The sequence below is a fragment of the Copadichromis virginalis genome, linkage group LG14, assembly GCF_057382275.1.
Source record: "Copadichromis virginalis isolate Kocher_CV1m ecotype Utaka linkage group LG14, C_Virginalis_male_GT1.1, whole genome shotgun sequence".
NCBI classification, from domain to species: Eukaryota; Metazoa; Chordata; class Actinopteri; order Cichliformes; family Cichlidae; genus Copadichromis; species Copadichromis virginalis.
In genome coordinates, this window is record NC_140631.1 from 14,171,118 (window position 1) to 14,195,868 (window position 24,751).

Here is a 24,751-nt window from a genome sequence, read left to right on the forward strand (position 1 = left end):
AACAAGATGAATATATTTACCATTTTACTGAGGGAAAATCTTCTGTGTGGAGTTTCTTCGCAGCGTGACTCTTTTTCCTGACTTTTAGAAACAAGAGGCAGAAAAGAAAGAATAGAAGTTAAAACCTCGACGATTTTCAAATATTTTAGGACATTATTTTAGAAACAACCTTAAGCACTATTTACTACTTACCACTTTGTTCAGGCTTGCTGACGTTCGACATGCTTCACTGTATATTATAATCTCAAGCGCTTCCTTGCTGGAGTCGGGCTCCGGATGCTGCTCTCTTCCTCCGGAGCCTTCCTCTTAGCACGCTTTGCCGACATATTTAGAAAACGGCAGAGCACCGAAGTGAGAACTCTGCCGTCCGCGCTGTAGTCTGTTATTCTCCAGCGGTTCGTCATCTCAGTGTCCTCTGTTCGGTAAACAGTGGAGATGACTCTGGTGACGAGGAGGCCGTCGACAGTCAAGGTGCCGACACAGTTCCTCCGATCTGCCTTCAGCACAGCAAGATCCGCTTTCTCTGGAAGAACTGGAGTCAGGAAGCGTGGATGAGAGCTGGAGCCCGCAGGCGGCAGCATCATGCCAGCTGGTGAGTCCGTAGGAGGAGAAGGAGTGGTGTTCTCTCTCTGGCTCTGCCTCACATGGACAAATGGTGTCGTCACCTGGTCCCGGTGGAACAATCCTTTAAAAGGTATGTAAGGAAAGTCCTTGGACCCCGTCACCAGGTTATGGTAAAGAGTGAGGACCAGGTGGGACATGGAGTCCAGTTGGCTGCTGCTCAGTTCACGGTTCCTCAAGTTAATGACGACCATCTGAGGAGCAGTGATTGGACTCACCAGCTCAGCTACGAGAAAGCAAAGCATGCGTGTACGTTAATCATGTGATCACACAAATTAAAGCCTGAATTTAAATTGTCCAGACATGGCTTTACATCATCATAAGCTCTTCCACACACAAACAGTAAGAAGCTCCCAGCAGAACTCATTGTTTATGAAAGCCTTCACCTTTTTTGGTAAAAGTTTTCATGCGGTGTAAGGCTGCATGGACTTTCACTGAGGTTTTAATACGCATTCACATTAAGGAGCAATATCTTCATATTAGTTGAGCACCGATATTTTGAGAATAAAGCAGCTACATTTAGGTGAGAAACCTTCCACCACCTCATTGCAGGCACACACTGTTTCAATCTCAAACTCATCCAGCGACTCTGTGAACTTTTAAAACTCCATTCTCCAGCTTTATAAAATTCACAATCTATGAAACTTTCAGGTATAACTCAGCGCCAGCAGCCCAAACATGTCAACTCAAACCCTCTACATGCAAAAACGGCCGCGCGCTGACGTCAACGTCCTCCAACGCTTTACGTCGTTTCCAGGGCGCGTGCATTCAATTGGTTTTTTTTTCCAGCAATTTAAAAAAAAACATGGCGCCATCTTTATAGTGTACTGGCACATGTTAAAATTGATGTTACTCAAGTATGAAACATCTCATCCTAAACGTTAACACTCATGAAGTCCTACTTCCAAACAATAAAAGACAAAAATCTAAGTTGTATTTGTTTGCTAGCACTCTGACATATTAGCCTGCTGCACTCACCATAGCATTGATCTATCACCTCGTCAATGAAAAGGGAGAGCAGGTGCATCTCGCGACTGAAGTTTGTAGAAGTCATTTTGCAAATCCTTCTTGAAGATTTTCAAACGTTGGCTGTAGTTTGAAAAATCCGAGTTTTCACAGCACTAGTGGGAAAAAGCTCCTGTTTGCGCTCAAACGTGAAACCCGAATTCCAATTTTGCCTCCTGCTTTTATACCTGCACTCAAACACGTCATCATCACCATGACTCCCAGTGGCACCGAAAATCAATTTTATTTATTTAAAATAAAGTTCGTCTAATTATCATAGCTTTTTCAAAAATATGTATATTTCTCATTTTGTTTTACTGTTTTATTCATCCTTTATAAAAAATATGTTGCCAAACTTTGTCGTTTTAATTCTTTAAAAAAATCATTAATTCACCAGTTTACAAAAATGAAGATCGATATCTGAAATTTAAATAAATAAATAAATAATTACAATTGATAATGGATTTTTAGCATTAAAGAATAGTTTTTCAATGCGCTTTAAATGTTATCAGAGCCGATGTTGTGCCAAAAAGTGATCGCAGTCCAAAAAGTGATTTACGGTATTGAAACGTTTGTTTGTGTCATGACATTTGTAAACAGTTGATGTTTAAGGTGCAGTTCACGTGGAAGCCAGAGGAGGGTGGTGTTGTGCGCATAATACAAAGTGATGACGAAACCTAAAAGACGGTGTCATGTCTGCTCCCTGAAGCAATCTCATAACAGTTTCAATCTATTTCAACCCAGTTAGCACATTTCTGTTATGAAGTTTAATAATTTTTTGGCAGTAAACTTTTAAATCCTTTTATTATGAATATCACATTTTCAGATTTTCAAGAGAGACCAGACCAATAGGGCAGCAGAAATCACAAAAATAAATAAATAAATAAGAGTTTTATAAAGATTAAAACAGTAAAAAAAAAAAGAGAGAGACTGGAATGATTATGATGTATAACACAGAATATGTACAATAACAGAGTCATAAACACACCTAGAAAACACGTGATACTTTTTATTTCATCTATAACCTCTGTGCAAATTTTGTTGACTGCAAAGTGTTTATGAATATGTTTTTAAAAGCTGGTTATCTGACTGTCAGTTAATAGCAATTAAAAAGAAATTTTTATTATTCCTAAATGGAAAAAGTCCATTATGAATTTTTGTTATGAATTTCATTTATCAATCCACCTCCTCACTGCTCTTTCCCGGTGCAGCAGCCAGAGCTGGATCAAGCAGCCAGATGGCTTCTGGAGGAAGACTAACTGCAACAAAGGGTCTCTGGGAGGCTGCTCAGGCACAGCAGCTGAAAAATCAAAGATGAAATAAAAACTGGACCTGATCATGGTGCTGCATGAGACAAAAAGTCTAGATGATAAACCAGTGTATGAATTGGTAACACTGCTTATGATGATCATGTTTAGGTGGAAACTAGCGAGCTAACTTACTGCAAAACTCTAACTCAGTTAAATTGAATAAACTCTGTTTTCATGGATGCCTGGATGTTAAACTTAATTGTTAAACCCGGTAAAACAGCAACGCTGATCATTTTATTAAAGATGAAAGAAGTTAGACCGTTTTTAGCTCTCAGTGATCCCTCAGTGTTCGTTTGACTTTGGGACCTGAAATATGGCAGCTTTTCACTTACACATTTTAAACCACTCATTCATAGAAATAGTTTCCAGTCAAAGATCTGGACAGATCCACCAAGTTCACAGTAGTTTTACAATTTTCTGCAGCGCAGAAAAAAAAACCCCTGAAAACATCACACCTCTGAAGTAACACATTGTGATTCATGTACCGTGGGCCAGGGCTGTGGCATCTAATGTCTGGTTGTCAGTGTCCTTTGGAAAAGCAAGTGATTGTCCTAAAATCAGATGTCCCAGCAGATTGATCTAGTTTGCCAACAACATGAGAGGCTGCTCCTACCTGTCCTAGTGAGCTCGGCATAAATCAGTGACCTCTGACCCTGGAAAAGTGTTGTGATTAGTGGAGAGAGGACAGTGACAGACACTTCCTTTGGTAAATCCAATATGACTGAGATGTCGACCACAGTCAGCTGCAGAGCAAACTGCAGCGACTGCATCACCTGAAAAATAATGAAAAACCCTGAAAAAATATACATTTATGTTTTTGGAATTTATGTCTTCTGTTCAAATAATAATATCATCTTGCCTTTTCATGATAATTGTTATGACTCATTGTCTTACTTTTGGTTGCATCCTGTCAGTCCCTGTGATGAACTGAGCGTGACCTCCTCCTTCCTTGGCCATCCCATTGATGAGAGCAGAGCTGGCCCCTTCCCCAATCCCAAAAGAGAAACACCTGCAATACAACAGCTGTTTTTAAGACACACAGGTTTGGTACGCAGCACATGTCATCATCTTTTTGTTGTTTTACCTGTGAGAACCTGAATTCTCAATCACTTCTTTGGTGTTCCCCACCTCTCCATCAGTAAAGACAAACAGCAAAAGAGGAGAGTTTTTTCATCTACACAAGCAAAAGCTCAACTCTTTGGCAGGTATACAAGTATGCTTTCAGTAATCTGTTTTAGCAAGTAAATCAAACATAACCTGGAGTTTTGCAGAAGCATCCAAAGGCAACATGGTGTTTTACAGTGATATCACTTTAAGTCACTGAGATCACATGAATACAACTCACGGGAAGATGTGTTCACAACGAGACCCCAAACTGTAAAATGTTTGAATAGCAGCCCATTGGTAAACTCTTCAACAGGAGCAGAGGACTGTCCTGAAGGGAAGAGGGAAAAGATGGTGAGGCCACTGTGTGAGAGGAACGATTTGAGGAAAGATTTGAGGAAATATTTTGTAACTCTAACACCACTTTATGAATACTCTGGCACTGCTGGTGCGAGTATTACTCATATTTTCAGATTGATTCACTACCAACACAAACTCTCCACATGAAGCCATTGAACACATCAGAGACATGAAAAGGACAGAAAAATGTCAAGTTTACAGTTTCCAATATATTCCAATACAATTAAATTCCAGGTTGAAGAACTGGGATCTTGAATTTTTATTTGCAAACTAATGACTTCACTTATTTTTCACTCACCCGGCTCAGCAGAGGCCTGTCCTGCCTCCACCACAGCAGTGGGCTGGTGGGCGTCTTTGTAATAAATCAGCAGTTCAACATCTCTGTCAAACTTGTGTCCTGCAGCCAGCTTGACCTGCACACCACAAACACATTCATATTTATTCCTCAGCAACAAGTAACAACCACACACAGCAGACACATCAGCACTCTACCTACCGTGGCCTGGGTTTGATCAGTGTTGAGGTACTGCAGAGGGTCCAGGGAGCAGTTGGACTCTACTTTATGGATTGGACGAGGAGAGGAGACAGAAGAAACATCACTGGACAACCAAAACTATTTTACAGCTATTTTAGTTTAAAACCATAAAAAGTGACAGAAAAGGAATATGTTTGTTTTTGTAAATATGCTCTTGACTTTTATGATCTATGGATGGTATAATGACAAATATCAGTATAATGAGGAAAACATCATTTTTGCCTCTCTCTTTTTTAAACAAACCTTTAAAGTGATATAAGATTTTATGTCAGCGCGAGTTAGTGAGTGTTAAGTAATTATAAACCTCTTTATGATCTAACTTTTTGGAAAAAATAAGGGAAACTCCACATAACATTTTCTTAATTAGTTAAAACCATTTACTGATATAAAGTCATGACGTTTGGCCAGCTTGAAGATGGAGAGAAAGACACTCTTTTTTTATTAATCCTTTATTTATCCAGGTAAAAAAAATCTCATTGAGATTAAAAATCTCATTTCCAAGAGAGACCTGGCATCATGGCAACAAAAGTCACATACCACATCATCTTCTCGTCCTCACAGGAGAAGTCAGATTCCAGTGAGGTTAAAAAGCTACAGAGAAACAGGTCAGTTCTTAAATCGACGTAATGATGAGTCAGAATGTCAGACATTTAAACTCTTCAGACTTTTAATCAGCTGTTGTGTGAGAGATAAACCCTCCAACCAGAGTTTACACATTGCTAAAACACATTGAATGTTAAGGTGTTGCCATGGTAAAATATCTATAGAGGTCAAAAGTTTGACATTTCAGCTTCACTTTTTATCCAGCCTGTGATTTGGTTTTATTTGAATACAAATTTTGGTAAATGGTTAATTAAGACTGATTATGATGAATTGAAAACTTGAAAAATGTAATTAAATAAAAACACTTATAGACATACATGGTTTGCTCTCCCCTTTAAAGTGCACTTTAGTCTTGTTCATTTTCAGCTGCAAACAAACAGAAATGTGAGTAATAAATATTTCATGATCTAATCTGTGCAGACAAAGAAGTTGCTGGTGTTGTGAGGCTGGTGACAGCCCAACATATGTTTGAGGCATTGGAGCAAACAATTTTAAAAAATGTGGATGCCTCTCTGCCCCAAACTATTGCAGCTCGTTGGAGGCTAATTCCTTCCCGAGCTCCAGCTCCTCCTGGAGCTCCAGCCCCTGCTCGAACTCCAGCTCCTCCTCCAGCTCCAGCTCCTCCTCAAACTCCAGCTCCAGAACAAAGGAAACCTCGAAGGGTTGTTAGACACCCTCCAGAGGTGGACTTTAAAGGGCTTATCATGGGGTACCTCCTGTCAATTGACGAAAAGTTAGGGGAGGAGCTTCAGCCAGTCTCTGATCCTTCAGAGACTCTCCAGCTGAGCCTCAGCTTGCTGAGTCAGGACGACTGGTAAAATGATTTTCTACTGTTATCATTAATTATTTTCAATTTAATGTGAGGATGTGAGTTTTAAAACTATTTGATGTTCCTACAGGAAGAAAAAGAAAGAGGGGTTGCGATACATCCGCACCCTGGTGCGGCATCACCAAGAGGAGTTGGAGTTAAACCTCCGTAGAGTTTGCTTGGGGGTGACACAAGAGGTATACCAGCTGTTTTTCTCTACATCTGTCTTTATGCCACCCTCTTCTGTCCATGTTTGCAAGCGTGCCCTGTCTCATGCATCTTTGTAACAAGTTTGATTTCTAACTGCTGAAATTTCCTCTGATTCTTTAGATTAAAAACAATCGCTCTTGTGTCCTGTGCGGCACTGGACACCGTAATATATTTGTGTGTACACCTCAGAGAGAGGATGGACAAAGAAGCTGAATGGACCTGTGAGAGTTTACTCCAGGTGTTTGTAAGGGCAAATGCCAATATGCTCATTCAGCAGCATGCCAAGGAAGCTCTGACCGCTCTGGTTCACGGTTGCAGCCCGAGTCGCTTTCTAAACAGCCTGGTGACTATGGGTTTGAAGTAAGTTCACACCTGTGAAGAGTATCTGTGACCCCAGCATCACAATCAGATCAGGTGAAAATCAAACACACTGAGTGGATTTGTCTGTGTTTCCTTCCTCAGACATAAGAGCGTTCTCGTGAGAGCTGGTGCCGCACTGGGGCTCCTTATAATCAATAAATTCATGGAAGCAGAGAAAGTTCTGTCTGCAGGACGGATTTTCACCAAATGCTTCCTGTTGGCTGTCAGTGAACTGTGTCAGGATGCTTCCTCTGAAGTCAGGTCAGTGTGAACTTTTAACAATTATAGGCTGATATTTCTATTTTGACTTTCTTTTGATAAATTCTCTGCATTTACTTAGAAACTAATGTGCTGATTAAAAATGCTTCTCTCTGCAGAGCTCATGGAAAGGCCATCCTAAAAGACCTGGTCAAACAGAGGAAATTCAGAAAGATGTGGGAAGAAAGCGTCTCGGATAAATCCCGCTGGGAGGTGGAAAGAAGACTCAGAGACGTATTTCAGAAATAACAGACACAGGTAAGCCACACAGCATACATGAGCAGCCTTCAAATTAATAAACCACTTTGAAGGCTGCTCATTTCTGTGTGGTATTTTCAGAAATTTCCCACATCACGTCTGCTTCAGGTAAGTATATATGTCATTTAAATATTTAATATAACATTCACAGTAATTAAATATTTAAAATGCACAAAAAACACTCACTTATCCACCAACCGGTCGAAGCAGATGGCCGCCCTCCCTGAGCCTGGTTCTGCCAGAGGTTTCTTCCTGTTAAAAGGGAGTTTTTCCTCTCCACGGTCGCTCATAGGGATCAATTGGGTACAATAACTTTGTTGCTTTTTGGTCCGTCACATTGACCAAAAAGCAACATGTTCTTAATAGAGTGGCAAGTGAGTGTTTTACATTTTCCATCTGTGAACGGTAGCTTCTACTGCTCATTTATTGATTTGGCACCAATTTGGCACAAAATAAAGAAAACTTTAAACGACAACAAATGTTCTCGTCTTTCTTCAAGTCATTTTCAATAAACAAATTCAATAAATCAAATTGCATTCAGTTATTCTTGTATTTCCTCGCGTAATTAGTGGCTATCTAGTCAGTAGCCCAAAGTGCAATATGTTAGCTACTAATAATATCTTTGTATTGTTTTTCTTTGGACCGATGCTCACATCGATGCTTCTGTTTGTTGTTGTGGAAAAATAATTTAAACATCGAAACCAAACCGATTTTCTGAGATTTATTTTAAGAAATTTCAAACCTCTGCAAAGGGATCAATAAAGCCGTCGTGTGGATACAATCTTGTCTATTCAGTGGTTGGGAGTGAAGTTCTCACCTTCATGTAGGCACCAGCTTGATAATTAAGTGTGTCAGCAAGACCAGGTATTTAAGGAGCGGCTGTGGCAGCAGCCAAAGTAACTGCTGTTTCCCTTTCAAGCTTCCTAGTTTTTCCTGGAGTTCAGCCTTCAAGTTGATTCTTCCCTCCCTTAATTCAATTTACTTATTTGTAAGCTACATGTATGCTCACTAACAAAGCTAAATGAGCTAAAGCTAACGGTGCTCTTTAAATTTGAAGAAAATCCAGTTCACTTTCTTTTCTCATCAGTCCTCTCGATTGTGTCTTGTAGCAGGTTTTTGGCTTTAACACATCAAAGATCTGATGGGTTGAGTTGGCCATAAGGCTCGTCAAAGTTTAATAGTGGTGGCTTATTGGGAAAAACAGTCCTGACAAAGTCAATCAGCCCCTCCTCCCAAACATTAATGGATGATGCATGCATGAATACTCAGCAAACATCATCTATAAAAAAGGATCTGTATGTTCTGTATGTTCTGTATGTTCTGAATCACCATAAAGTTGCTAATAGCAAGAACACAACACAGCCGGGGGTCTGCCACTCTTTGTTTATTCAGATCTCTTTTCACACAATACTCTTGTTGCTTCTGAGCCTCTCGTTTTACTAAAGGTTATGATGGAGCAGCAAGACTGAACCAGTGGCTGGATAACATGAGGAGGAAGGAGTGGAGACCTGCACAAACATCATGTCTTTAAAGTGCTCGCTTTAAAACAGAATGCTTTCTAAGAGTGAAAGTTTAAGAAAATCTAACTGTAATATTTAACATGCCTACTCTCCTTTCCCCCTATTTGTACTAATTTAGGGAGCACAGCAGTTGCAGCCATTTTAAGGTTTGTTTTTTGTTTTTTCTCAGGCGAGGTCATCTGTCAGAGGGGCAAGAGGCAATATTTTGGTAAGTACTGACACAGAGGTAAGTGACTCTCCAGGTTTATTAAAGAAGGAATCAGAGTTTGGCAGTGCTGTTAAAAATTCAAAATGATTAAATTTAAAAAATAGAATTTCTTTCATTTCAATATTAGAAAACCAGACTGTTTATATTCAGTGTTATTTATGTCATTTAAATTTAAATGCTCATTTTTGTTTTGTGTGTGTTGTTGACGAGTATTAAGACTAAGACACAGATTATTTTCTGTCCCAAGGAAGGTCGATACGTTGGCCTTTAGCCAAAAGCAGACTCAATAAAAAAAGATATTTTCACGGGAATACAAAGTTTCGTTTGTTACAGGAATCTTAATCACATGAACGTGGGTGAGAAACACTGGCAAGGACTCCAGTGTAACAGAGGGAGAGCTTGGTTAATAATGGGCAGGACACACTGGGAGCAAAGGTGAAGCACAACAACAGATTTTGTTACTTGTCTATGAGCTCCTGGAGTAAACCAATGTGCCAGGTTGGGGAAGTTTCACTCTTGGTGTTTCTAATTTATATGCAATTGACTGAAGCATATACATATTGAATTATTCATAGGACTTTGTACAAAATATAAATGTCTTCCATGTGTTATATTGTGGTTTGATGTTTGCATATGTGGATGTTTTGTTCCTCGTTTGGTTTGCTTCCCCCAGACTTGGGCTATTCCAGATGCTCACCTGAATGATAGAGAATAAAAAGAAGCCAGTTGCTGTTACAGGGGTTGGGTTCTTTGGTGTGTTTTGGTGGGTACACTCATGCTTTCATTAATAAAGATTACTAGATGATAAATATTTTTGCAGCCTCGTGCCATTTTGTTTGAACCTATACGTGACTGCTGGCCAAACTGATATAAATAGTAAGTGAAGTAAATAAACTGCCTGTGGCTTCTCAGGAAGTCCTGCATTTGGGTCCTGTTATTCACTCAAACCTGACAATAACACATCACCCTGTTTTATCCACAACTGTAAATTTTCGGAGACATCCTGTTACATTTACTGAGATCAGCAACAGACTTGCTGAATTCAAACCTCAATAAAAATGTGAAAATGACTCAGCTTTTCCTTCTTTTGTTTTTACAGCATTATGGACTATAAGTTAAAGCAATTAATGATGCAGTGAATGATGGTCAAAGGGTTGATCTTTACACAGAGCACGTCTGTCCCTTTTTATTAGCCCATTACAATTATTCCCCCATCACTTTAAAAAGGCAACAAAACATGCATGAAACATTTCTTCAGAGATGTAATTCAGTTTTAATTATATAGCGCCAAATCAACACAACAGTCACTTCAAGGTGCTTTATATTGTAAGGTAAATACACTAAGTAATACAGAAAAAAAAAAACCCAACAATTGAATGATCCTCTTTGAGCAAGTACCTGGCAACAGTGGGAAATAAAAACTCCCTTTTAACAGGAAGAAAGCTCTGGGAGATCAAGGCTCAGGAAGGGGCAGCCATTTGCCACAACTGGTTAAGGGAGAGCGGAGCAGGACAAAGGAAACACACTGTGGAAGAGAGACAAGTTAGTGTCACAATCTAAATGTTGAAGTTGGTCGACATTTTCAGATCAGACTTATGGTCTTTAAGCCAAGTTTAAAATTTGTTTTGAATGTCCTTGGTGTAGTTATTGATGCCATTTCTTTTTATGACAATCTGTTCTTAAATTGTGTTTTATTTCTCACAAAAGTGAAAAGATTATGGAAGAAAGTCGAGCCAAAGAACAGAGTTGGCTCTTAGACTTCGAGTATAGGAGGCCCTCAGCAGAACTTTTAAAGAGAATAAGAAACACAGAAAACCTTAGATAAGGAGGTGTGCTCTGACAGTGCAGCGCAGCACCCAGAAAGCTATTTGGCATTGGCAGAGAAGACTTAGGAAGTTATTCAGGAGCAAAACCCTGGTACTCAACTTTGCTGCTCAAACCTCAAATATATTGATACTTTTACGCCAATATACAATTTATTTCCAAAATTGTTACAACAAAGAAATAAAAAACCAAACATAGATTTCATAACTTTTTATGCTAATTATTATTTCAATCACTACAAAACAGGCAGTTTTTGTAAATTCAGATGTAACTCTAACTACAGTCATGAATAAGCGAACATGAATGAAGACTATGTGCTGTCTTAAGATGTTCAAGCAGGGCTCTAGAGTGCGACCAATTTGGTCGCAAATACGACCAAATTTTTCAGTGGTGCGACTAAAAAGAAATATTTGGTTGCACCTGTGCGACCAACTGTTCGGGTAGCAAAAAAAAAAAAAAAAAATCTGCAACCTTCCCTGTGGTCAACAACAGACACACATTTTGCCCCTATCGTGGACTAAACCAATCAGAGATAGTAAGGGGCGGGACCTCTCTGATTCGCCGTGGTCCAGATGAAAGTGCAGGTGGAAATGGGAGGTGAGTAGCTTGAATAAAGCGATATCAATTCATTAAATCCTGAATGACTTTTAAATATAACTGTGTTTTGCCAGAAACGCCAGATTCTCAGATTAAAGCTCACAAAACCATTTCAACAACAACCAAACAGCAAATGAGAGCAGGTACACGGATTCCACACAAAGACGTAAACACAGAGCGGACCCGACGCATCAGAATCAGCTTTGTCTTTCTCGGCTTTCTCACCCGACGGCCTTAGACGGACACGCTGTCGGAGCTCAGCGATTCTGATGCGTCCGGTCTGTGATTACATCTTTTTGCGCTGATTCTGAGCTGCAGGTTTTGTCTCTTTCAACCAAAATTCATCGAGCCAGCAGCAAAAGAAGCAGCAAAAGAAGCAGCAAACTGCGCTTCACATTTGATCAATGTCATCATGAATTTTGCTGTTTTGCTTCCACGACTATTAAAATCACACTCCATGCACAGCTAGCTCTCTCTCTCTCTGTACTTCAAGAACAGTTTCCCGTCTCCAATCTCTGTTTCCTGTATTATTCATTCGCTTATTACCCACCAGTCTACCGTTGTTTACAGCGCTGCTGTCATATTCTTTTCTTTTTCTTTTTTTCACTTAAATGACCTCGGACAAGAAAGCCTATTTTTTCTGTTGTTGAATACTGAAGAAATTTAAACTTTATATGCAGAAAATTGTAGAATATTTTTAAGGTTATCTGCTATAAAAAGCCAGACCAGGAAAATCTCCTTCATGTTTTTCTGTGTTTTATTCTCAGTTACTTTCACACAAAGGCATCTGCTGTGATGTTCACAATTCTGATGAAGTCAGTACTGATAAATGATCAGAATTATAATATTTCTGACTGTCTGAGGCTAAGTTGAATCGAATTGAGACTTTGAGAACTGGAATCGAAGGGATTATAGAAATCAGTGATGATACCCAGCCCTAGTGAGCAGCCTAGGCACGACAGAAGTGTAATAAGAAAATTACTATTGATAACTTTTCTGTTAAGTTAAGGCCTGATCCTTCTGAAATTCATAGCCAGTGCTCTGACACGGTGTCATCAATCTTTGAATGCTGAAAAAGCACAGTGTATCCAGAAAAACACATTATATTATATAAATTATTATAAAATTTGTGTGCGCCTAACTTTTGTGCCGTAGAAAACACAACAATGATATAAAACAGCTCTGTATCAAAGGCAGTGTGGAGTAAGCAGACCTGCTTCTGTTCACTCTGAAGATGAAGCTACTTTAAGAAAACTCTCAGAGTCCCAGAGCTTCTTTCTTCACGCTGCAACCCAGCAGGACATTTCCAGCATCCACACACTCTGACACACACGGTGATAAAAACACAACACAGATATTAAAATAATGATTGTGGGAGAAAAGCTGTAGAATGAAACAGTTTTTTAAAGCTGTTATTTTATCTGTTACAATCATTGCTAGTACCATTGTGAGCACAGAGCCACGAGGCAGCCTTCATAGCCAGAAGCTCCCACTCGTCCTTTGCATCCATCTTGAAACCATGAAGCCAGATCAGAGCCAGAATGGTGGCCCACACTTCACTGCTGGTCTAATTCCCCAAATCAAAATCAATCAAATAAAACAGACAGAACACACATTTTACTTTCTACAACCAGTAATATTACATATGTTTGTGTACTTCTTTGTCACACGGGGTCACCAAGGTGGGCAGCTCTGCATATTTGATTTGGCAGATTATTACACTGGATGCTCTTCCTGATGAAATCCCAAACTGTGATGTCATAAATGCTCTAAAATAATGTGCTGACATGTTTTTACAACAACTGATGAGGAAAATAATTTCTGCTGCTGTGTGGTTTCTGGATAATATCAGACGCTGGTGCAGCTCAGTGGGAGGTTAGGAGTGTGATTACCACCAGTGTTTTAGCTTCTGATATGCAGATGTTTATTCTCAGGCTGTGAGGCAGGCCTACGTTTAGTTTGACTTCATTTTATATGTTTTATGGTGTGTTTTTAATTATATCATGTGTTTTTGTTCAAATTATAGAATCAAATCTGTTTTATCTCACATCATCATTTTGTGTTAATATTTAAATTGACAGCAGTGCATCTTTTCAGGCTTTGACTTTTCCACCTCCTCGTTGGTCTGTCCCAGTGCAGCAGCCAGAGCTGGATCAAGCAGCCAGCAGCCAGACGCCTCCTGCAGGGAGACTAACTGCAGCAAAGGGTCTCTGGGTGGCTGCTCAGGCACAGCAGCTGGAAAATCTAAGATGCAATAAAAACAAAACCCGATTATGGTGCTAGATGACAAACAGAACTCTACATGATAACTCAGTGCATAAAACACCGCACTGTAAACTATGCAACAGATAAATATTGTTTTTCACTTGAAAATTACATCTTAAAAATGTAATCATTACATAAGAGCTCCACATCAAACACATTAATCACATCATCTTTGTAGTGAAATAGCTGATGACTCATTAAACGTTTCCATGCAATTTATCCACAGTGAAAAATATTCACTTTGCTGGATCTGAAAATCACGATTTCCGAGATCAGACGAGATCGGGCGTGTTCAGGGTGGTGTGGCCGTAAGCGTAGACATTGAGGGCTAGCAGGAGGGACTATGCGCTTACCTGCTGCTCTCTGGCAGGTAGCTCCATGCCCTCCTGGGTTTTAAATGCACCTTAGAACACACATGCATCAACACTACAATGAGCGGGTGGAGGGAGGTTTGGAGTCTTCTCTCACCCCCGTTCTCTGCGGCCCGCTGGAGCGGGGGGGCTAGGAGGAGGAGTTGGCCGTCCGACTGCGGTCTGGAGTGTGGGGCCTCCCTGCTGCTGCGGAGTCGGGGCGGTCTGCCTCTCCCCACCGCAGGGAAAAGGGTAACACCACCTGGGTCTGGGTGCAGTTCCCCCCTTCAGGGGCAAGGGTACCTAGACCCGGTTCGTAGAGTACGCTTGGGGAGTGTGATCGTGTGTACAGCGTCTCTTTATGTCTGTCTCCACGTTGGTTGAGTGTGGAGTAAGTGCATATGAGAGCATGAGGGTGGGAATGGATGTTTGTGTCTGTGTGTGCCTGTATGTCTGTGTCTATATGTCAGGTTGGGTATCAGACGCCACCTCTCTGGGGACATCTCAGGCCCTCCAAGGTTTGGAGGCCTATCTCCCCCCACCACCACTTCCCCTGCCAATGGCGCACTCCCTCAGACATCGGTGCGTTGGTGGTTCTTTGTGTCTGGGGATGGGCGTCTAGGTACACACCGGCTCACTCCTTGGCGGCCGCTTATCGGGGCCTGGATCCTGGGGCTCGCTCGGGCCACTTCGGAGGTGGGGTGCCCCGGGCCTCTCGGCCTGGAGCTCGGTCACTCAGGCACAGCTGGCTGCCAGCGGAGCTCACGGGCGCGTCACTGCAACTCCCCCTGGCTCCTGCTCCGCGGCTGCTGAGTGAGCCCTCATCTGGGACTCTCCTCAGCTCTTTCTGGTACAGTGGCGCAGCTGCCCCTCTGTTGGTCTTCCTTGGTCTCTTGTGTTCTGGGGGCCTCTGGCTGTCTGGAGTTTTGATCTCCTCCATACCTGCTTCATGCCCTGGAGGACGGGGCTGTGGCCCCCCCCACACCCTCTAGCACAGGGCTGCCCAATCCCAGTCCTCGAGAGCTACTATCCTGCAGCTTTTAGATGCATCCCTACTCCAACACAGCTGAATCAAATGGTTTGATTACCTCTTCAGCATGCCATCGTGTTTGGCAAAGGCCTGATAACAAGCCATTCATTTGATTCAGCTGTGTTGGAGTAGGGATGCATCTAAAAGCTGCAGGATAGTAGCTCTCGAGGACTGGGATTGGGCAGCCCTGCTCTAGCAGATCATTACATGAAGGAACTTTTTAAAAAAACAAGCGCGTCCATGCTCACAGGTGTACACACGGGTGATCACACCCACAAACTACACCCTTTTTGGCTCCTACCTCAAAGCACACTGTGTTCTGTTGATCTTATGTGCTGCACAATAATGTTTAATATTTAGTATTTACTGTCATATTCCCATATATCATTGTGATGTTGTTTATTCTATTACTCTTGTTCTCTTCTGCTTGTTTTCTTTTGTCTTTCTCAACAGGTGATCCAGGTGATCGATAGATGCATTTTCTTTTCTTTTTCTGCCCGTTCTGTTGGGTTTTGTTTTTTGCCCTTCTCCCCTGTCCCTCTTCTCAGCTGTTTCTCTTTCTTTCTCCCCTTCTTTCCCCCAGTCAAGTCTGTCCCGTATTCAGCAAGTGAAAATAAAATAAACAATAAAAGGTGAATCAAATGGACCATTACGGCAAGGCTGGGATGGTCAATTTGGTAAAGTAAATCCGTTGGGCATCTTTCTTTGCCTTTAGACAATAATTCTGATGGCAAAAGAGCCAAACGGGACAGGCAAGAAAAGAAAAAAAAGAAAATCACGTGTTCATTTCATTAGACACTAGCAATACTATTAAACTGGACCTTATCATTCTCATATAGCACTAAATGTGAAACTGAGTCATATCATAACAATCTATATATGTAATATGTGTTTGCCTGAATCTTCCAGCACAAACAGAAAGAGGAGCTGTTGTCTGAGTATCAATGCAAATACACACCAGAAATCGTTCAGTAAAGACAAATTTAATAAATGAAATCTGGTGAGAGGGCCTTTGATGTTTCTCTTTGGATCATCCTTCCATCCATTTCTTCAGCTTATCCAATTCAAGATTGGAGCCATCCCAGCTGTTATGGGGCCAGAGGCAGGAGTACAACCTGGACAGGTCAGTCTAACACAGAGAAACAGACAACTATTCACACTCACATTCAACCTAACTGCATCTCTCTGGACTGTGGGATGAAGCTGGAGTACCTGGAGGGAACCACAAAGGCGCCAGGACTGTCTTGCTCTCAGGTGACGGCCGTTCACGCTGCTCTGAAGACCCTCAGTTGTCTTTGGATCATCCTGTTGTTTGTCTCCCAGTGTCGTTGCTGCTCTTCTCCTTTCAAAGACAAACACCAAATAACACCAAATGAGAGTGAATCACTTCAGAACAACGGGAACACTCCTGGTTATTGTGAGCAAACGTCATAACAAGATGAATATATTTACCATTTTACTGAGGGAACATCTTCTGTGTGGAGTTTCTTCTCATCTTGGCTCTTTTTCCTGACATTTAGAAACAAGAGGCAGAAAAGAAAGAATAAAAGTTAAAACCTCAACGATTTTTTAATGTTTGGGATATTTTAGAAACAACCGTAAACACTATTTACTACTTACCACTTTGTTCATTCTTGCTGACGTTCACTCTCCTCATCTTCTCTCTAAAGGACAAATGACAGTAAAGAGGGAATCGTTTTAGTAACTTTATCAACCAGGTGAGCAGAATTTTAGATATTTATCAATATTCTGATTAAAAGCAGAGTGAATACTTATCTTTTTACGAGAAAGGGTTCAATCCGTCCTGTCTTAGGTCTTAATGTCACCTTGTCTCCTCTCTGTTTTCTCTGAAAAACAAAAGACAAATGGGAAGAAAAAAATTAGTAAATGATTTCAGCAACTAGAGGAAGTGTTCACTGAGGAGGAGCTGTCATAATAATATAAAATCAATATGTACTTATCTTTTTTTTAATGAGAGTTTACAGAGCACGCTGGCTTCGCTCCTCCCTCCGCTCCTCTCTGAAAGTTACCTGGATAAAGGATAATAACAATTAATAGCATCATCAAAACAGACAAACCTGAAAGAATTGCTGATCAGAGTTGTGACAGAGTCGCAGGTTAGATGGATGTATACTTATCTTTCACAATGAGAGCGTTTGCATCTTCCTTTAGAGAGAAGATGAGGAGAGTGAACGTCAGCAAGAATGAACAAAGTGGTAAGTAGTAAATAGTGTTTACGGTTGTTTCTAAAATATCCCAAACATTCAAAAATCGTTGAGGTTTTAACTTTTATTCTTTCTTTTCTGCCTCTTGTTTCTAAATGTCAGGAAAAAGAGCCAAGATGAGAAGAAACTCCACACAGAAGATGTTCCCTCAGTAAAATGGTAAATATATGTGTTCTTTGTACTTTAAATGTGTAAAATGAGTTCTTATCTTTTTTTTGTGAGAGGGCCTTTAATGTTTCTCTTTGGATCATCCTTCCATCCATTTCTTCAGCTTATCCAATTCAAGATTGGAGCCATCCCAGCTGTTATGGGGCCAGAGGCAGGAGTACAACCTGGACAGGTCAGTCTAACACAGAGAAACAGACAACTATTCACACTCACATTCAACCTAACTGCATCTCTCTGGACTGTGGGATGAAGCTGGAGTACCTGGAGGGAACCACAAAGGCGCCAGGACTGTCTTGCTCTCAGGTGACGGCCGTTCACGCTGCTCTGAAGACCCTCAGTTGTCTTTGGATGAAATAACACCAAATGAGAGTGAATCACTTCAGAAACACAGGAACACTCCTGGTTATTGTGAGCAAACGTCATAACAAGATGAATATATTTACCATTTTACTGAGGGAAAATCTTCTGTGTGGAGTTTCTTCGCAGCGTGGCTCTTTTTCCTGACTTTTAGAAACAAGAGGCAGAAAAGAAAGAATAAAAGTTAAAACCTCGACGATTTTCAAATATTTTAGGACATTATTTTAGAAACAACCTTAAGCACTATTTACTACTTACCACTTTGTTCAGGCTTGCTGACGTTCGACATGCTTCACTGTATATTATAATCTCAAGCGCTTCCTTGCTGGACTCGGGCTCCGGATGCTGCTCTCTTCCTCCGGAGCCTTCCTCTTAGCACGCTTTGCCGACATATTTAGAAAACGGCAGAGCACCGAAGTGAGAACTCTGCCGTCCGCGCTGTAGTCTGTTATTCTCCAGCGGTTCGTCATCTCAGTGTCCTCTGTTCGGTAAACAGTGGAGATGACTCTGGTGACGAGGAGGCCGTCGACAGTCAAGGTGCCGACACGGTTCCTCCGATCTGCCTTCAGCACAGCAAGATCCGCTTTCTCTGGAAGAACTGGAGTCAGGAAGCGTGGATGAGAGCTGGAGCCCGCAGGCGGCAGCATCATGCCAGCTGGTGAGTCCGTAGGAGGAGAAGGAGTGGTGTTCTCTCTCTGGCTCTGCCTCACATGGACAAATGGTGTCGTCACCTGGTCCCGATGGAACAATCCTTTAAAAGGTATGTAAGGAAAGTCCTTGGACCCCGTCGCCAGGTTATGGTAAAGAGTGAGGACCAGGTGGGACATGGAGTCCAGTTGGCTGCTGCTCAGTTCACGGTTCCTCAAGTTAATGACGACCATCTGAGGAGCAGTGATTGGACTCACCAGCTCAGCTACGAGAAAGCAAAGCATGCGTGTACGTTAATCATGTGATCACACAAACTAAAGCCTGAATTTAAATTGTCCAGACATGGCTTTACATCATCATAAGCTCTTCCACACACAAACAGTAAGAAGCTCCCAGCAGAACTCATTGTTTATGAAAGCCTTCACCTTTTTTGGTAAAAGTTTTCATGCAGTGTAAGGCTGCATGGACTTTCACTGAGGTTTTAATACGCATTCACATTAAGGAGTAATATCTTCATATTAGTTGAGCATCGATATTTTGAGAATAAAGCAGCTACATTTAGGTGAGAAACCTCCCACCTCCTTATTGCAGGCACACACTGTTTCAATCTCAAACTCATCCAGCGACTCTGTGAACTTTTAAAACTCCATTCTCCAGCTTTATAAAATTCACAATTTATGAAACTTTCACGTATAACTCAGCGCCAGCAGCCCAAACATGTCAACTCAAACCCTCTACATGCAAAAACGGCCGCGCGCTGACGTCAGCGTCCTCCAATGCCTTACGTCGTTTCCAGGGCGCGTGCATTCAATTGTTTTTTTTTCCAGCGATTTAAAAAAAAACATGGCGCCATCTTTATAGTGTACTGGCACATGTTAAAATTGATGTTACTCAAGTATGAAACATCTCATCCTAAACGTTAACACTCATGAAGTCCTACTTCCAAACAATAAAAGACAAAAATCTAAGTTGTATTTGTTTGCTAGCACTCTGACATATTAGCCTGCTGTACTCACCATAGCGTTGATCTAACACCTCGTCAATGAAAAGGGAGAACAGGTGCATCTCGCGACTGAAGTTTGTAGAAGTCATTTTGCAAATCCTTCTTGAAGATTTTCAAACGTTGGCTGTAGTTTGAAAAATCCGAGTTTTCACAGCACTAGTGGGAAAAAGCTCCTGTTTGCGCTCAAACGTGAAACCCGAATTCCAATTTTGCCTCCTGCTTTTATACCTGCACTCAAACACGTCATCATCACCATGACTCCCAGTGCCACCGAAAATCAATTTTATTTATTTAAAATAAAGTTCGTCTAATTATCATAGCTTTTTCAAAAATATATATATTTCTCATTTTATTTTACTGTTTTATTCATCCTTTATAAAAAATATGTTGCCAAACTTTGTCGTTTTAATTCTTTAAAAAAATCATTAATTCACCAGTTTACAAAAATGAAGATCGATATCTGAAATTTAAATTAATAAATAAATAATTACAATTGATAATGGATTTTTAGCATTAAAGAATAGTTTTTCAATGCGCTTTAAATGTTATCAGAGCCGATGTTGTGCCAAAAAGTGATCGCAGTCCAAAAAGTGATTTACGGTATTGAAACGTTTGTTTGTGTCATGACATTTGTAAACAGTTGATGTTTAAGGTGCAGTTCACGTGGAAGCCAGAGGAGGGTGGTGTTGTGCGCATAATACAAAGTGATGGCGAAACCTAAAAGACGGTGTCATGTCTGCTCCCTGAAGCAATCTCATAACAGTTTCAATCTATTTCAAGCCAGTTAGCACATTTCTGTTATGAAGTTTAATAATTTTTTGGCAGTAAACTTTTAAATCCTTTTATTATGAATATCACGTTTTCAGATTTTCAAGAGAGACCAGACCAATAGGGCAGCAGAAATCACAAAAAATAAATAAATAAATAAGAGTTTTATAAAGATTAAAACAGTAAAAAAAAAAAAAGAGAGAGAGACTGGAATGATTATGATGTATAACACAGAATATGTACAATAACAGAGTTATAAACACACCTAGAAAACACGTGATACTTTTTATTTCATCTATAACCTCTATGCAAATTTTGTTGACTGCAAAGTGTTTATGAATATGTTTTTAAAAGCTGGTTATCTGACTGTCAGTTAATAGCAATTAAAAAGAAAGCTGATTTTTATTATTCCTAAATGGAAAAAGTCCATTATGAATTTTTGTTATGAATTTCATTTATCAATCCACCTCCTCACTGCTCTTTCCCGGTGCAGCAGCCAGAGCTGGATCAAGCAGCCAGATGGCTTCTGGAGGAAGACTAACTGCAACAAAGGGTCTCTGGGAGGCTGCTCAGGCACAGCAGCTGAAAAATCAAAGATGAAATAAAACCTGGACCTGATCATGGTGCTGCATGAGACAAAAAGTCTAGATGATAAACCAGTGTATGAATTGGTAACACTGCTTATGATGATCATGTTTAGATGGAAACTAGCGAGCTAACTTACTGCAAACCTCTAACTCAGTTAAATTGAATAAACTCTGTTTTCATGGATGCCTGGATGTTAAACTTAATTGTTAAACCCGGTAAAACAGCAACGCTGATCATTTTATTAAAGAAGAAAGAAGTTAGACCGTTTTTAGCTCTCAGTGATCCCTCAGTGTTCGTTTGACTTTGGGACCTGAAATATGGCAGCTTTTCACTTACACATTTTTGAACCACTCATTCATAGAAATAGTTTCCAGTCAAAGATCTGGAGGAGGACATATTTGTTTAGAACTCTTAAATATGTCGAAGAAGCTCCTTTAAGCAATTACTTTGGTTTTCCTCCACCTCCAAACAAATGTCAGAAGGAGTCTGAACCACAAAAGAAGCACGTATTCTCGTAAAAGTGGTTGCAGGAGGTGAGCTGGCTTCAAACAAATGATGAACGCACAGATGTGGTGCAGAATGTGCCATGAAAATCCCAATCTAGCGGACAAAAACAGTGCCTTTTATATGGATGCAAACGTGCATTGCAACTTCTTATCTATTGCGCGTCTTTTATTTTGACAGCGAATGCGCACATGCGGACCACTTATGTGCACCCGTGTAAATAACATGATGTTCTGCCGGGTGTGTTGTTGGTTTTCCCTCGATTTCTGAGTCGACAAGCGCCTTTGTTACTGGGACCAGTAATTTTAAGAAAGGCCCCCATTAGAAATGGATTATTGCTCAGTCTGCAATATCTTTCCCAGAACAAACACCAATTGCAAATAATATACTAAAAATAAACCTGAAAAATCTGTTTAGAACAGCATACTGTGTTGCAAAGAGTGAACTACCACTGGTGCAATTTAGCAGTCTTTGCAAACTTCAAAAAGCAAATGGCCTAGATCTTGGTTCCACTTGCCTCTTACTTGTGACTTTAGTGGAAATTTCAAATTCAGTATCTGACACAGACTGATTCATGTTCTACACAGACAGCACTGATGTCTGCATGGTCTTCTAAAAGCAGCTTTAGTCAGCTTAGATGTGAAGTGAGTGAAATATACAGTTGCGTTTTTAATCAATGTATTTGTTCTCTATTGCAGATTGAGAAGGAGTTTCTGCGAATCACCACAAAGCCTCTGCTATCTACTTTCTTTGCCGAGCTTGACCAATACGCGCCACGCTTAATGGAAATCTTTCTGACCAAAGGAGGGACACGTGGAAAGAAAATAAGAGGTCTCATGCTTGCCATCTCCAAGGTTTGTATTAGGATTGAGTAGACTTTGTCATAGGCAGCAAAAATAACTTTTATTTGGAGATGAAGTTGTCAATTTTGTTTCGGCTTAACAAGTGGTACATGCCAGGTTCTAACCTAAAGAATAATTATGCAAGTGAACTGATTACCCTAGCTTTAAGAAAAACAGACTGGTTTTGGCTCATATTATCTCCTCCTCCTCTGAAGCATGACAACATCCATACCAGACGAGCATGCATCTTGAAGTCTTTGTGCATCCACCTAAACGAAGACGTTAATAGAAGTTAATAAAGGAATACTTGGTGAGCCATTGTGACAGCATGTTGTCTGTAACATTCTCATACAAATTGTGACGTTGCCTCATATGCAAATCATTAAAATTAAAATTTTGAGATTAGCAACAAGACACCTGGTATTGGGGAAAGGATGTCTTGAATACCAAACAGTATTAAGCGTTGCAATAAAGAATTTCTGGAATTTGGTATTGGAAGGAAAGAAATTTATGCCTAGTTAAACTTGATACACAAACATACAATGCATTTAACATGCATCAAGACAATATTGCTTTTGAATCTGTACTTGGATTAAAACAAGTCCTGTTGTTTTTTCATTGCTATGGTCATCAGTATTTGTAAATAGAAATGTCTATGAACTTTGAGCTGTTTAGTACTAACACTTCTATACCTGTTTTATTTTAGCAGCTGAGTTAGCCTTTTCTCGAGTCCTGTCCCCCTAAGTTACTCTTGCTACGTCCGACAAACAAATGGTTTCCTCTGCGCACCAATGGGTACCCAAATGTGCAAGCAGACATGCTTCATAATGTTCGGTACATTTACCTGGGAATGGGGCCATACACACTGTTTAATCCATTCACGTTGTTTTTGACTTTGTGAATGGAAAGAACACAACTCCTCCAGACACAATCTCTCGGCGTATCGGTGGGCACACCGCTTCTCCATCTTGCTTGAGGTTAATGTTTGTCAGACACAGTAACGGTTGCTATAATGTGTAATTGGACAATGGCCCTTTCGGGGGAGGGGCCGGTGAGAGGTCAATTATGCCACCTCTTTTGACATGAGAGGTGTATTTTATAATTTATGTATTGGAGTAATTACTAACAACTACTTTAGTGGTGTGTAATTTTCTGTTTATTTCTTTGACTACTTGGATTTTATGAACAGCATAGAAACAGTTGTTTAAACAATCTCTTAAATTTTACTTTGTTGTCTTATACTTTTTCATGTAGGATACGGACAGCGAGGCAAAAAGCTGCATGGAGCAAACTGTGATGGGGGCGTACGTCATCCAGAAGGAGGGTGCTGAACCTGAAGATGACCCAGAGGACGTTGGTGTCCTGATTGAGGGTGTGGAGGCTAACACTGATTTGGGTAACATTGCACAAGCATGTGCTCTGTTGTTTGGACTCATATACTGTTTGAACCTGAGCTACCCACCAGAACTTAAATGCACCTTTGAAGTCCTCCAGAAGATACTTTTAAATCTTGATGGACAAAAGCTGTCTTCAAAGGTACAGTTTCTGAAAAACAAGCTTATGGGGTGAGAGCACTTGAAAATGACTGATAGGTCTTGAATGGTTCATTGGTGCAATGGTGATTTCCAATATATAATGGTAATATTTGAGTTGTTTATATTTTTTTCTTTCATTTAAAAATTTTTTTTTTAAGTTTTTGGATTCTCTCTGTTGGGCAATTCACCTTTTATACAGCACTGCAGATGATTTTTGTTTGTCCTTATATAGATGGCTCAAAATGGATCAGAAGTACTGACAGAAGTACTATGTTGTGTTTATGTATCAAAGTCCTGTAAAGTTTAAGACCACTGCCACCTGTTAAGTTCACTGTATTATTGTGTCCATTTTTGCTTGCTAGCATGTTTTAAAACACAGCAAAACTATATTGCTAGCTGTGGAGGACTGCAACCAAAATTAAAAAAATAAATACAGAAATATAAAAATTGGTCAAACTAATAATTATTTCAATGAGATGCACCAAACAAATATAGATTTTCATCACCTATGGAATTTTTTGTTGTTGTTGTATTGCCCCCAAAATATTTCTAATTATTTTATTTTATTTTTCCAAATTCACACAATTCGATTTTGTCACATGTTTTAACTTGCCAAGTGGGAGATGTATTTTTATCTTTTAGTTTAATTTTTTAAAATGCAGTCGATATATTGAGCAAATTTTGCATCTGTTTTTAGTTGTGGAAGCTTTGGTTCCAACATATTACCTATGTAAATAAGTATTCTAACATTTTACCTTTTGAAGTGGCATAATGCTTGCAGGTGTACAAAAATGGTAAGCTTTTATATTGTCCACTAAATCCAGTTAATAAAGATAATGTTATCATAATCTGATTGTGACTTTTTTTTGTAAAGTAGTGGGTTTCTA

General features: G+C 40.2%; 3 protein-coding genes and 3 long non-coding RNA genes across 9 annotated transcripts; 2 read left to right on the top strand and 4 right to left on the bottom strand.

Moving 5' to 3' along the window:
- Positions 1 to 26: 26 nt before the first annotated feature.
- LOC146693629 (uncharacterized) lies at positions 27 to 4,323 on the bottom strand. Of its 2 annotated transcripts, XM_085478616.1 has the most exons (5): positions 4,282 to 4,323; positions 3,831 to 3,945; positions 3,550 to 3,709; positions 193 to 847; positions 27 to 81 (listed from the first exon to the last, which is right to left on the bottom strand). In XM_085478616.1, the coding sequence occupies exons 2-4, from the start codon at positions 3,891 to 3,893 to the stop codon at positions 237 to 239; spliced, it is 834 nt and encodes a 277-aa protein (XP_085334742.1). In that variant the 5' UTR covers positions 3,894 to 3,945; positions 4,282 to 4,323; the 3' UTR covers positions 27 to 81; positions 193 to 236. The 2 variants fall into 2 exon arrangements, with proteins under 2 accessions (XP_085334742.1, XP_085334743.1); XM_085478617.1 differs by lacking the exons at positions 3,550 to 3,709; positions 3,831 to 3,945; positions 4,282 to 4,323 and adding an exon at positions 1,600 to 1,845.
- On the top strand, positions 532 to 10,279 carry LOC146693630 (TOG array regulator of axonemal microtubules protein 2-like). 2 transcript variants are annotated; one of them, XM_085478639.1, is made up of 10 exons: positions 532 to 592; positions 3,851 to 3,978; positions 4,076 to 4,141; positions 5,497 to 5,540; positions 5,959 to 6,352; positions 6,438 to 6,543; positions 6,677 to 6,916; positions 7,019 to 7,177; positions 7,294 to 7,432; positions 7,514 to 10,279. In XM_085478639.1, the coding sequence occupies exons 5-7, from the start codon at positions 6,003 to 6,005 to the stop codon at positions 6,767 to 6,769; spliced, it is 549 nt and encodes a 182-aa protein (XP_085334765.1). In that variant the 5' UTR covers positions 532 to 592; positions 3,851 to 3,978; positions 4,076 to 4,141; positions 5,497 to 5,540; positions 5,959 to 6,002; the 3' UTR covers positions 6,770 to 6,916; positions 7,019 to 7,177; positions 7,294 to 7,432; positions 7,514 to 10,279. The 2 variants fall into 2 exon arrangements, with proteins under 2 accessions (XP_085334765.1, XP_085334766.1); XM_085478640.1 differs by lacking the exons at positions 532 to 592; positions 3,851 to 3,978; positions 4,076 to 4,141; ... (1 more) ...; positions 5,959 to 6,352; positions 6,438 to 6,543 and having other exon boundaries at positions 6,627 to 6,916.
- A 27-nt stretch (positions 10,280 to 10,306) lies between these two features.
- On the bottom strand, positions 10,307 to 13,394 carry LOC146693631 (uncharacterized). Its single transcript, XR_014923816.1, has 3 exons — positions 13,025 to 13,394; positions 12,795 to 12,903; positions 10,307 to 10,685 (listed from the first exon to the last, which is right to left on the bottom strand). It is a non-coding gene; the product is annotated as an uncharacterized LOC146693631 (long non-coding RNA).
- Positions 13,395 to 13,573: 179 nt separating this feature from the next.
- On the bottom strand, positions 13,574 to 18,104 carry LOC146693632 (uncharacterized). Its single transcript, XR_014923798.1, has 5 exons — positions 18,063 to 18,104; positions 16,847 to 17,961; positions 16,679 to 16,735; positions 16,439 to 16,568; positions 13,574 to 13,825 (listed from the first exon to the last, which is right to left on the bottom strand). It is a non-coding gene; the product is annotated as an uncharacterized LOC146693632 (long non-coding RNA).
- Positions 17,553 to 24,712, top strand: LOC146693633 (uncharacterized). Of its 2 annotated transcripts, XR_014923802.1 has the most exons (6): positions 17,553 to 17,610; positions 17,723 to 17,791; positions 18,473 to 18,634; positions 22,186 to 22,341; positions 22,545 to 22,639; positions 23,584 to 24,712. It is a non-coding gene; the product is annotated as an uncharacterized LOC146693633 (long non-coding RNA). The 2 variants fall into 2 exon arrangements; XR_014923803.1 differs by lacking the exon at positions 17,723 to 17,791 and having other exon boundaries at positions 17,566 to 17,610.
- Positions 18,240 to 19,991, bottom strand: LOC146693634 (uncharacterized). The gene is made up of 2 exons (XM_085478637.1): positions 19,641 to 19,991; positions 18,240 to 18,889 (listed from the first exon to the last, which is right to left on the bottom strand). The coding sequence occupies exons 1-2, from the start codon at positions 19,714 to 19,716 to the stop codon at positions 18,279 to 18,281; spliced, it is 687 nt and encodes a 228-aa protein (XP_085334763.1). The 5' UTR covers positions 19,717 to 19,991; the 3' UTR covers positions 18,240 to 18,278.
- Positions 24,713 to 24,751: the final 39 nt, after the last annotated feature.

Excerpts from the sequence above, each read along its gene's own strand:
- LOC146693630 (XM_085478639.1), top strand. The coding sequence starts at position 6,003 with ATGTTTGAGGCATTGGAGCAAACAATTTTAAAAAATGTGGATGCCTCT. Across the intron at positions 6,353-6,437 it reads TTGCTGAGTCAGGACGACTG|GAAGAAAAAGAAAGAGGGGT; the intron begins GTAAAATGATTT and ends ATGTTCCTACAG. Across the intron at positions 6,544-6,676 it reads GCTTGGGGGTGACACAAGAG|ATTAAAAACAATCGCTCTTG; the intron begins GTATACCAGCTG and ends CTGATTCTTTAG.
- LOC146693629 (XM_085478616.1), bottom strand. The coding sequence starts at position 3,893 with ATGGCCAAGGAAGGAGGAGGTCACGCTCAGTTCATCACAGGGACTGAC. Across the intron at positions 3,710-3,830 it reads CTGACAGGATGCAACCAAAA|GTGATGCAGTCGCTGCAGTT; the intron begins GTAAGACAATGA and ends ATTATTTTTCAG. Across the intron at positions 848-3,549 it reads TGCCGAGCTCACTAGGACAG|CTGAGCTGGTGAGTCCAATC; the intron begins GTAGGAGCAGCC and ends GCTTTCTCGTAG.
- LOC146693634 (XM_085478637.1), bottom strand. The coding sequence starts at position 19,716 with ATGACTTCTACAAACTTCAGTCGCGAGATGCACCTGTTCTCCCTTTTC. Across the intron at positions 18,890-19,640 it reads GGTGTTAGATCAACGCTATG|CTGAGCTGGTGAGTCCAATC; the intron begins GTGAGTACAGCA and ends GCTTTCTCGTAG.